The 12,545-nt window shown below is 36.3% G+C and overlaps 1 protein-coding gene across 9 annotated transcripts in view; it reads left to right on the plus strand.

Moving 5' to 3' along the window:
• HDAC9 (histone deacetylase 9) overlaps nt 1–12,545 on the plus strand; it is a 209,944-nt gene that overhangs the window by 115,378 nt on the left and 82,021 nt on the right. For 2 of the 9 annotated variants that reach the window (XM_068972971.1, XM_068972972.1), the window contains exons 3-5: nt 1,943–2,093; nt 3,070–3,196; nt 5,665–5,786. In XM_068972971.1, coding sequence (XP_068829072.1) covers nt 1,943–2,093; nt 3,070–3,196; nt 5,665–5,786 — 400 coding nt within the window. Of the gene's footprint in view, nt 1–1,942; nt 2,109–3,069; nt 3,197–5,664; nt 5,787–12,545 lie in introns of all 9 variants that reach the window. The other 7 variants (XM_068972979.1, XM_068972973.1, XM_068972977.1 and 4 more) reach the window with 5 other exon arrangements.

Genomic DNA, 12,545 nt, shown 5'->3' on the forward strand with positions numbered 1-12,545 from the left:
GTTTTGAATCTTTGGCTTTTATGATTAACATCTGTTGGATTAGATGCTATTGTTCCATTTTTCCACCTAGTAATCTGAGGCTCAGAGAAATACTGTAATTTGCCCAGGGTCACATAGCCAGTAAAGATTTGTAATCTTGCCTTGTCTGCCTCCAAAGCTGCTACTTTATTCTGCCTCTGTGTTGGACTAGAACATCTGAAATTGGAGGAGTGAATTTTTTTTAAACCTCATTCCTGCAATCCTCAGCAATGAATAGTAACTGTGGAAATTAAATTCTGGGCTTTTTCTAGATGCCTAAGAGAGATTAATATTAATTTCTTTTTGGGCTTTGGGTGGCACACTAAATCAATTTGACCAACCCCAGTATCTGTATGAAACTAACATTTAAGGCAAAGTTTAAGCAGAATTATGAAATTTTTTGTTAGAAAAGAGAATTATTATTATTAAGAGACTAGGCAATGGCACCCCACTCCAGTACTCTTGCCTGGAAAATCCCATGGACAGAGGAGCCTGGTGGGCTGCAGTCCATGGGGTCGCTAAGAGTCGGACACAACTGAGCGACTTCACTTTCCCTTTTCACTTTCATGCATTGGAGAAGGAAATGGCAACCCACTCCAGTGTTCTTGCCTGTAGAATCCCAGGGACGGGGGAGCCTGGTGGGCTGCAGTCTATGGGGTCGCACAGAGTCGGTCACGACTGAAGCGACTTAGCAGCAGAAGAGCACATCCAGAATGCCAGAGATTGTAATATGGGAGGAAACCAGAAATGCTTCTAACCACGTCCTGGGACAAGAGAAGCTATCATGTTTGATGTGCAGAGTTGGCTTCCTGATGCTCCACAATAATTCTTATGCCATTCCACGTAATTTTTTCTCTGTTACTTTTCAGTGTAAATTTCAGAGTCTTAAGCACCTATCTCATATAAACAGCAAATTATACTAACTTCATTAGTATCAAAGCAAAATTAATATTGTTCAAACCTGAAACCTAAATTTCATGTGCATTTTGAACATAATGCATGAGGGAGATTATTTCTCTTTCTTATATCTGAGGAACCCCTGCTCTGAGTAGCTTAGTAAGTTGTCTAGATATTGTATCTAGCAATGTCAGAGCCTAGTAGAACTCAGTCTTGAGTTATTCCTCAGTGGGCATATTTACGATTATTCCTCGATGTCTGTTTCACAGTCTGAGAAAATTGACAACTCAAATGGTTTTTAAGAATGCTTTATATTCATGTTGTACATTATTTAGAAGTGACTTCAAAGGATTCAAACAGCCAAACAGTAGTGCATTAAAGTATAGTCTTCTGGAAGTGGTTTCTTTTTGACCAGTCTGTAACTGAGGAGTTTTGTGTGCTGAGTGAACTAATTAATTAGACTTTGCTATTTTGAGAAAATAGCTTGTGGTAGATTTAGGGATTGTCTTCATCTATTGAAAACCTTCTCTGTAAGGTTTTGAAACTTTTAGCCTTCATTTTATTTCAGATGTATTTTTCCCAAATTAATTCATATCTCACTATTCTGCTCAGTTTAATTATGTTCATACTGTTTCTTAGGATAAGAAGTTAAGATTTCAGTTGTTTATGTTGTGAGGGACTTGGTAAAACAGACTTCTGGGAAATTCCTGGTTTTCTTTGCTGTATCATATATTTCAGATGCACAAAGAAAAGTCACTCAAGGAACTGAAGATCTGCGTGAATTTGGTAATATTCTGATAGGACGGCATAGGTAATGAAGCTATCTAAAAACTTGCTTGTTAATGACAGTGAAACAATTAATGGCATTAGTTGCTTGTCTTTAGATTTCAATAATATACAAAAAAAAGGGTAAAATGTAAAGTAAATAGAAGTAAGTTCCAAAAGCTCATAACATTTCGATTTTGGTCGTTGATGACTATGAAGCCTAAAGAAATTGCACACTCTCATGTCTTTCTCTTCTCGCAAGTTGCAACAGGAACTTCTAGCCATAAAACAGCAGCAAGAACTGCTAGAAAAGGAGCAGAAACTGGAGCAGCAGAGGCAAGAACAGGAAGTAGAGAGGCATCGCAGAGAACAGCAGCTTCCTCCTCTCAGAGGCAAAGATAGAGGACGAGAAAGTAAGAGGCACCAGGGTAAAAGATGGGTCTCTTCCCTCATCTTTAGCTGATTGTCATTCAGAAAGGAGCCTGATAAAGAGTGGAATTAAACTTGCCAAATTTGTCTGTGTTTAAGTAAAAGAATAAATTATGGGCCCAAATGTAAAGCTTTGACATTCAGATGTCAGCTCTCTGCATTCAGTCTACAGGCATCTTTGGAAGTAAATTTAACCTTACTTGGCAAAGATGATAATATCTTGTATTTTGCACCTTAAAAATAACGTTATGCTAAGACAATATGGCTATGCCATTGTGTTTCATAATAAACTTACTTCCACATTACTCCACCTTCTTCCCATTCAAGTAGTGATTGCTATTTAATAAGTCAAGCCTTGTCTCATTTACTTTTTAAGTACCCAGACTTTGGAAAGATTTAAGGTAGAACTTGTGTTTAAAAAAAAAAAAAACAAAAACTATCCACAAGAGGGAGACAGATCCAAATAATTCCCCTGCATGAGGTCAGTTCAAAATCAGGTCGTAGCAAGGTTTAAAATGTGATGACTTGAACTGAAATTGTCAGCATTATTTATTTGTTTAATGCTCAAAAGTTTTCTTTTTTTTAAGTTGGTTTTTGAAAACTAGAAATTCAGAAGAGCTCATTTAAATGTGTTTAATCACTTATCATCCCCCAAGATTCCTGACTTTTAAAAAACAGTGCTTCGTTCCTCAGCAGTATTTTTTAAAGCTTAGGAAAAAACTACTATTAATTCTGGGAATCCCCGTTCTGTAAAAGCAATTAAATCATCGGAGGTCTTTTGAAAATTGGCAGTTGAAGCAGTAGTTATGAAACATTACTATGTCATTTTCTAAAGCCTGTTTAGACTCTCGTTTTTTCTTTTAATAGGAAAACTCATATGCTGTGACCAGTAATATTCCAGAGGCAGGAAAAGACAGAACCCCAAATCACCATCTGTTTCTGTGTGTGTGTGTGTTTCAGGGGCAGTGGCAAGTACAGAAGTAAAGCAGAAGCTTCAAGAATTCCTGTTGAGTAAATCAGCAACAAAAGACACTCCAACTAATGGCAAAAATCATTCCGTGAGCCGCCATCCCAAGCTCTGGTACACGTATGTTCAACGTTTGGCTTTCTTCATCCCCAGGGGTAAAGATCACAGGTTCTCAATTCAGCTGACCTGGGCACAGATCCCCGGCCTGCCAAGTTCTGAGCTATATGGCCGAGGGCAAGTTCCTTGAATTCTCTAATGCTTGGAATATTTCTCTGTAAAAAAGAGGATTTCTGGAAAGGTCCTGTAAAATAATGTGGTAAAGTGTGTAACAGAGATTAGCTCTTAAATAAGTGTTAGCAAGTACCACCTTGAGGGCTAGAAAGTATTATGCATGTTCTTTGCTGAATGAATAACTGATAAATGTAAGGTGGGGCATAGAAATTAATTCATATTTTGCATTTTTCTATTCTCAGATGGTACATCTGATATCTTTACAATAATTTCTGAAGATTTGGCTAGTTGAGATTTTATTTTACTTGGCTTTATACAAGATGGATATCTGAGTTATTTTTTTAAAGTCCAGAAGATTTTTGACATAATTAAAAAAATGAAAAGGAAAACAAAGGAAGGAAGAGAAGGGAAGACAAGAAAAGTAGCTGACTGATACATCTAAGTTTTAGTGACCAGTTTAGCCCTGCCCACCCTGAAAAATGAGAGTATATTGGTTTTTAACATATAACTTGACACATAATACACTGTGGTATTATGGTTTTTTATGCAACCTTGTTTCTCCAAGTCCAGTAAAGAGATACTATGCAACACACAATTTTTTCTGTAAAGTATGAGGGAAGTGGTATTTTTAAAAATCAGGGGAAAAACTGATAGGCAAAGCATATTTCAATATAGACTAATAGATTATACTTTCATCTCTCTCATATCTCTTCCCTGATGGCTCAGATGGTAAAAGCATCTGCCTACAATGCAGGAGACCAGGGTTCGATCCCTGGGTTGGGAAGATCCCCTGGAGAAGGATGTGGCAGCCCACTCTAGTACTCTTGCCTGGAAAATCCCATGGATGAAGAAGCCTGGTAGTCTACAATCCATGGGGTCATAAAGAGTCAGACACAACTGAGTGACTTCGCTTTCACCTCTCATATTTATAAAATATGTTTAGGATTTTATACTTACATATTTTTAATTACTCACATCATAAGGATAAGGGAGTAAATGCTTGATTATTGGAATTATTTGATATTCTGTTATCTTGACATTTCAAGTATCCCAGGAGTTCTATTTAAAGAGTTATTGTTTTTCTAATTCTGTCCTATAAGTATCTTCCCATTTCTGCATCCAAAAACAAAAAGGTAAATAAGGCAGATTCCAGAATGCTATATAAATAATTTTTAATAATTTACATAATTTTTATCATGCATGTCAATTGACTTGAAAAACCAATCCCTGAAGAAAATTTCCACATGTGCAATCAACATCAAAAATATTGAAAAAGAAATTTTGTTTTATTACCTAAAATTACATATATAATTTATAACTAATTCATATCCCTTCTAAGTTAAAGCCTCTTTTAAGAAAAGATAATTCCTTTTTTTAAAAGTGGGAAGCAGCTACATGCAAACAACTTGTCAGCTGAAAATTCTTTAGCTGTTCCCTTGGGTATATTCGACATGGCTCTCCAATGTTACTTAGCAATCTTTTTTTTTTTTTTTTGTACTGAACAGTAGGATCCAACTCCTGGATAGCTAGCCATAAGTCATTAATTTGTGAAATCTGAACTTAATACTATTTTTTTGCCAATTGTGATCAGATGAAATATCCTCACACTAGTTATCTTGAGATTGTTGATTCAAAGAAATAATACTAGTATCATCATGGTGTTGATACTATGTCCTATCTAATGTTTTCTTCATATATAATGATTATACATGTTTATATTGGCTAGGTAGTCTATGTTCAGTCCTGAACTATTCTCCACTGACACAACTGTATCTCTTTCACTTGTATTAATGTGGGGAAAGATAACAAATTTTGAGAGTTCAGTTTCATACAAAGAAGAATGTGTCTTCAGTCTTTTCCTTGAAACTGCTATCGAAGTCAGGAAACCTGGGTCTCTTGGCATAGTACTCTCTCTCTCTGTACTTTCATGGACTACCTAGCAATTTCTAAAAACTGAAGTCCTTCTCTATGTTTACTTTTACCTTGGTTGTTCTGCATAGTTGACCAAAAAGGATTCAGATGATGACTTTTCCATTAATATGGCTCTTAAGAAAACACACATAGTAATCTCAGATACCAAAACTCAAGCTCTTTGTAAATTCTGTCTTTTAATGAAGAAAACTTTTCTCTGTGGCCACGTGACCAAATACACAGTGGGCATTCTTGGGCATCCTCCATCATTCTATAACATACTTCTAAAGTGAACTTGGTTACATGAGGCTGTGGTTGGTACACACTAAAAAGGAAGAGCATAAACACAGCTGAGATACGTGTTGCAGCACATGCAACTGATTATTGCTGACTAGTGTGCAGTAAAACCTCCAGGACAAATGGTGAGCCCTCTTTTTTCTTTTTAGGGCTGCCCACCACACGTCATTGGATCAAAGCTCTCCACCCCTGAGTGGAACACCTCCATCCTACAAATACACATTACCCGGAGCACAAGATGCAAAGGATGATTTCCCCCTTCGAAAAACTGGTAAGTCAGTTTCACAAGAAGACTTCACTTGCTGTTCCATTGCATTCCTGTAGTTTTATTTTGCCATATGTCTAGAGGAATGTCAAAGGATTTGTAATCATAGCTATTAGACTCTCCGACCTCTGCCCTCAGCAGAAGCAAATATGTACGCACGCATACACACACACTCCTATTTCTGTTAATATATCAATTCCTTTGATATATGATCAAAGTAACTGATTAATCACATTTAGATTTTAGACAAATTATTTTCTTATTAGCAGTGAAGAGGAGAATCAAATAAAATAGAAGCTTGATTTCTCAGAAAATTTAAATCTTCTCCATTAATGAGGACCTCTGTAGTTTCCTCCATTATCTGGATTTATATTGAGCCTTACTCATTTACCAGAAAAATGGAAATAATATTCTTATTTTGCTTCACACTTTTAAAAACCTTAAATTGTAATTGTTTACTAAAACAGACAAGGCCAAGGCTTACCTTCTGAGTAAGTGTCTTGCCGAACGTCTCACAGATTATAGGAGAAGTCATCGTGAAGCTTTGTAGCTAATAATCTCATGTGATTGTATTAAAACTTGCTTAGGGAAACTGGGATGATGAGTCTGGAATAAATTTGGAATGTAGTCAACAACTCTATGGCTTTAGGGCCTGTATTTGTTTTCCCATATTCCTTTTTCGCCCTCTGACATGTGCATATCTAATGTGTTATATGCTCTGTTCCTCTATAATGTATTTAAACTTTAGCTAGGCATAAGCATGAATAGCATTTGTATACATGATGTCGTATAGCTTTTGATATTTTCTAAATATAGTTCTTTAGAGAAAGTTTCAAATTAAAAAATGTAACCAAAATTCATGTGAAAGATATTCAGAGCAGATAGTTTGGTTCATTGTATTTTACTCAGATCTACTTGAATAAGTATAGGTCGGTGTACTTTATATATAAAATCTACAGAACAAAAATGGTTTTTAATAATTATATTCATTTTCCCAAGCAATTTTGAATAATTGAAGTGAAAATAGATTGTAAAAACACATGTTGAAGTTGTTTTCTGTCATATAATTTACTTCCAGCATAATGAATATTTAAAAATAAAATCAATCATTAGTAAGAATTTGCTCTATCATCTAGCCCATATTGTACCAGGCACTAGGGAAAGATGGCCAAGTATTGCAAAGCATTTCATGCCTTTTTATTTTAATGGTCCAAAGGATTTTGCCTTTCTACTTTAAGATACTAGATAGAGTAAAATACTTCAATAAAAGGAAATACAAAGGAAAGAATGTTTTATGTAATGCATGAGAATTTCACACTCTTATCTACCAATCAGATCACTTTTCATATAAATAAACTTCTCTGGGATAAAAGGAATAAAGCAAATAGTGAGCCTCCACATATTTCTAAAACATGGCATATAGTTTATGAAAATTGATCCATAAAGGACATGGGTTTTAGAATGTGGGGACTTTGATCTGCAGCCTTGACATTTAGTTGCACCAATGGCATGTGTAGGAACTATTGACAGAGATTATGTGAATATTGCCCCAGGTCTCAGGGCAGTGACTGGCATTCAAGAGCCTGAGGAGTCACTAAAGGGAAAGAAAACACAAGTCCCCTTATGGCAGGAGGTTACTGATGAGTGATACAGTTACATTCAGGGGGAAAGACGTCTTCCCCGCTGTGCACATAGCCTTTGAATTTATTCTTACCACTGGGAGATTGAAAACTGACTGCAGAACTGACACTGACTTTGAAAAGTAGTGGCATTTGGAGCCAGTAAGTATCCAGAAAGCACATTTGATCTTTGTCGATACTTAAAGACGAGTACTAAAAACCCATTCCTTGTGTCCCACTGTTCCCATGAGAACAATTTAGTATTTTTCTTCTGAAGATTGAGTAGGAATTTATTCTTGTAGAATTTCTCAACCCACAACAAAATTCAAAGAGAAATCCTGCTTATATGTTACAAAATGTTATTCCACTCATCTTCTGTATCTCTTTATGTGATATCTAATAATAGTGGAAAGTTACAGCCCCCGTCTTTTCTAGTGATGTATTTTCTGTATTTTCCCAGTATTTTAAGTTTCTTCCCTTTATATCGAATATCTGTTATTTACAAAGTGTCAAGGCTGCTGACCTACAAAACCAAACATTTCCAACATTATATCAATAAAGTTCTTGAAAAGCCATTAATACATTTACATCTCTACAGGAGTTTCAAAATATTCCTTAGTTCAATTCCCATTGTCTGAGAAAAGTATAATATAATTAAATACAGATGTTTTCTACAGATTCTCTAAAATACTTAGAGATACCATTCATTAATTACAAATAGGCGGAAGTCTTCCAACTTTTGTAAGTATAATCTATTTGGTATATTTCCAGTTCACTGTGAGAAAGTTTAGATGTATATTTCCACTAAATAGAAAAGCACTGAAGTACTGTAAAATAACAGTTTTTACTTCAGCATTTGTTGTATTTCAATGACTCAACAGTTATTACAAAAAAGTAAGCAATAAAATATAATTAAACATATGTGGTGACTGAGGAAACTGTTTGGGATAATTTTCACATAAAGCTACATCATATTAAATGAAATCTGGAGAAGTGTCATTGATCATATAGTATAAATACCAGGACAGCTGTAATAGTCTCACTTTTCTGTGGATGCCTGGTTATCATTCTCTGAGGTCTACTTGATTTAAAAGAAGTTGGTAAGAGGATTCTGTCTTTTTGATCTGCATATAATACTAAATGCTTTCATTTTCTTTTTAACCTACATTGGTGCTGAATTGCTAGTATACACTAGGAAGATTTTAAGGAACTAAAGCTGGAACCAGAGTAAGGAAAGTCCTAATGACCTTAAAATGAATCAAGTGGCCCCAGGGGTGTTCCCAAAGCAGTGAGCTAAATTCAGAACCTCTCCTGACCTCTTAGGACTCAGCCAGACAGGGGGAGCCTAGGAACAGTCAACTACAGAAGTCTCATTTGCCTGCAGAAATCTGACCTTTGTCATGCAAAGTGGACCTTTACTTCCTTCCCCTAAGGAGAATCACAGTTGCTTGTACCTTTTGGGTTTTTTGGAAACCTCAGAATTCTGTGAATCGTTAGCTCTACTCAGTTCCTATTTCAGTTTTCTTTGAAATACAGGAATTGAGAGTCTTTAGCTCTTTTTCTAACAATGAATGTCAAAGGCTTTCAAATGAAGTTGAGAATCAAATAATTGTTTTTAATTTTTATGTTTATTGCCCACACTTAAATAAGTGTTCCCATTTAGAATTACCCTCTGATGGCCTCTGTTTAACAAGAATTTGTTGATTCTGAAATTTGTATTATTTTGCTGAACTTTAGGTTTTTTTGGCTGCAAATTATATCATATGGTAGTAGGTGGTAGTAGGTGGGGTTTTTTTTTGTTTTTTTTTGTTGTTGTTGTTTTTGTTTTGTTTTGTTTTTGCCAGTATAATACACTGCTGGACTGATAACAAACTATAAAATAGGGAAAGGAAGCTTCTGGGTCCAGCTACTTCTAAAATAGAACATATTTCCCACAGAGATACTACATATGCAGTGACTTTGAACTGACCTTCAAAACCATTTGAACTGGATTCTTTTCCAATGACTGTGTGCATATGTTTCATAAAATATTATGATAAAAAATTCTAGAGGTTTTATGCTCCATTATATTATTGGGGTCTGACCCAGTGAACTTTGCCTCACTTTGAATGTTACAGTGTTTCCATTTAATACTTCTGAACAAAGTGAGCTGGCTGGCTAGATTTAACCTCTTAAAGAGCACAAGCCATATAAAGCTAAAGCTTGGCTTGGGCTAGTAAGGCTGTTCCAGCCCCACTGAAATATTCTTTTTAATGGTCAGCAACAGTAGAATAAGACTCAAAGATGGAAGGGGTCCAAACATAAGTTAAGGTTTTGGAAGGCCAGTGTCATTTTCCACACTGAGTAACTGGAAAGAAGGCAGAGATGAGACATATAACTTTATAAATCTCCCTCAGTATAGCAGTTAGAAGTTATGTAGTGGTACCTTGGTGACCTTTTCAAGTTATTATAATCCAGAATTAGTGCAAGGAGATTTTTAAACAATGTTTTAAAATCTCTCTTGCTCGGTTTTTCTCTCTTCCTTTTTCTAGTTCTATGTTTTTCTCATAATACACAAACACACGTGCATGTGCACCCAAGTACATGCACACACATTTCTGCACAGATTTCACTAAGATAGCACTTATGTTTATACAGATATTCACTCAGAATCTTATTCTAGATTGACTAAAACTGGGTATTTTTATATATCTTAGTACTCTAGCTTAGTTCTATTGTAGTGGCTCTTGCTTACAGTGATTGAAATATTCTCTTTCTGATCAGTCTTATAATAGTTTCTCCAGAATTGAGAAGCACTGGGGCTTCCCAGGTGGCGCTAGTGGTAAAGAACCCATCTGCCAATACCTTAGACTTAAGAGACATGGGTTTGATCTCTGGGTCAGGGAAATCCGCTGGAGGAGGGCATGACAACCCACTCCAGTATTCTTGCCTGGAGAACCCCATGGACAGAGGAGCCTGGCAGTCGGACACAACTGAAGTGACTTAGCACACGTGCACGTGGCACAGTAACACAGGCTTTGAATCCACTGCTGCTAAGTCACTTCAGTCGTGTCCGACTCTGTGCGACCCCATAGACGGCAGCCCACCGGGCTCCCCCATCTCTGGGATTCTCCAGGCAAGAATACTACTGGATTGAAATACAGATTCTCAATCTTGGGAAATTTTTAACCTCTTTAGGTCATCTTTCTGTCATCCGTAAGATAGGTATAATTATTGCTGTTGGTTCATACAGTTATTTTGAGGATTCAATTAAGTAATGCATGTCGTGCACTTAGAATCATACCTGAGATTAAGGAAATGCTTAGATGGATGGAACGTTCTTTACTACTGTTTCTAGTTGATAAAAGACTGAATTTCATTTATTTTCGTCAGTGAAAACTGAATTGCTTATTGTTGTGTAAAGTCTTTTTAAAGACTTGTATTCTGCCACCTTATTGATAAAATGAGAAAACTGAGGAGAAAGAGAGAAAAGTATTCACTGTAAGCTCTCTGCCTCTTGCAATGCTAAATGTCAAGATGGGAATAAAGGTTTTTGTTAACTTTGCACATTATCTGGCATTTGGGAGCCTAGTATGGTGTACAAAAATAGCAGTGGACTTGTTTCTTTCCTTCACCATAGGAAGAGCTCTTATTGATGCTCTGTACTCATTAGGGTCACACAGAGTTTTAATTTCTGCCATTGACTTCATTTTAAAATCAATAAACTTTTAATTTTTGGAACAGTTTTAGATTTACAGAAAAATTGACCCATAGTACAGACGGTTCCCATATTACTTTCTCCACTGTCCCATTGTCTCCTCTCTTGTTAACATCTTGCGAACTGTGGTATTTTTGGTGCAATTAATGAATGCCTATCAGTACATTATTGTTAATGTACCCCATAATTTATATTAAGGTTTACTCTGTGCTTCCCTGGTGGTTATTTTGACAAATGCAAAATGTCATGCCATGTATCCACTATTACAATATAATGCAGACTAGTTTCACTACCCTAAAAGTCCTCTGTTCTCCACATATTTACCCCTCCATCCTCCAACCCCCGATAACCACTTATATTTTCACTGTCTCTATGGATTTGCAATGCGTAGAATGTCATATATTTGAAATCATAGAGTCTGTAGCCATTTCAGACAAACTTCTTTCACTTGGCAATGTGTATTTATGATCCCTCCATGTTTTGTGGCTTGAAAGCCCTTTTTAGTACTGAATAATAATGCATTACATGGGAGGAGCCACATCTTGTTTAACCATTTACCTGTTGAAAGGTGTTCTGGTTCCTTCCAAGTTTTAGCAATTATGAGTCAGGTGGCCCTAAACATTCACACGTAGGTTTTTCTGTGGATGTATATTTTCAGCTAGTTAAATGAAAGCCTAAGCATGCAATAGGTGGATTTTATAGTAAGACTATAAAAGTTTTGTAAGACACTGTCAAATTGTATTCTGAAGGGGCTGTACTGTTTTGAATTCTGACCAGCAATGGATCAGATCTACCAGTAGTGGATCAGAGTTTGCCAGCACTTGGTATTTTCAATTTAGGGTTTTGAATTTTAACCATTCTAATAGGTATATATTGCCAACATCCGCTGTATCATGGAAAAAGCAAGAGAGTTCCAGAAAAACATCTATTTCTGCTTTATTGACTATGCCAAAGCCTTTGACTAGGCGGATCACAATAAACTGTGGAAAATTCTTCAAGAGATGGGAATACCAGACCACCTGACTGGCCTGTTCAGAAACCTGTATGCAGGTTAGGAAGCAACAGTTAGAACTGGACATGGAACAACAGACTGGTTCCAAATAGGAAAAGGAGTACATCAAGGCTGTATATTGTCACCCTGCTTATTTAACTTCTATGCAGAGTACATCATGAGAAACGCTGGGCTGGAGGAAGCACAAGCTGGAACCAAGATTGACAGGAGAAATATCAATAACCTCAGATATGCAGATGACACCACTCTTATGGCAGAAAGTGAAGAGGAACTAAAAAGCCTCTTGATGAAAGTGAAAGAAGAGAGTGAAAAAGTTGGCTTAAAGCTCAACGTTCAGAAAACGAAGATCATGGCATCTGGTCCCATCACTTCATGGGAAATAGATAGGGAAACAGTGGAAACAGTGTCAGAGTTCATATTTTTGGGCTCCAAAATCA

This window comes from Capricornis sumatraensis, chromosome 5 (genome assembly GCF_032405125.1).
Source record: "Capricornis sumatraensis isolate serow.1 chromosome 5, serow.2, whole genome shotgun sequence".
In the NCBI taxonomy this organism is placed as follows: domain Eukaryota; kingdom Metazoa; phylum Chordata; class Mammalia; order Artiodactyla; family Bovidae; genus Capricornis; species Capricornis sumatraensis.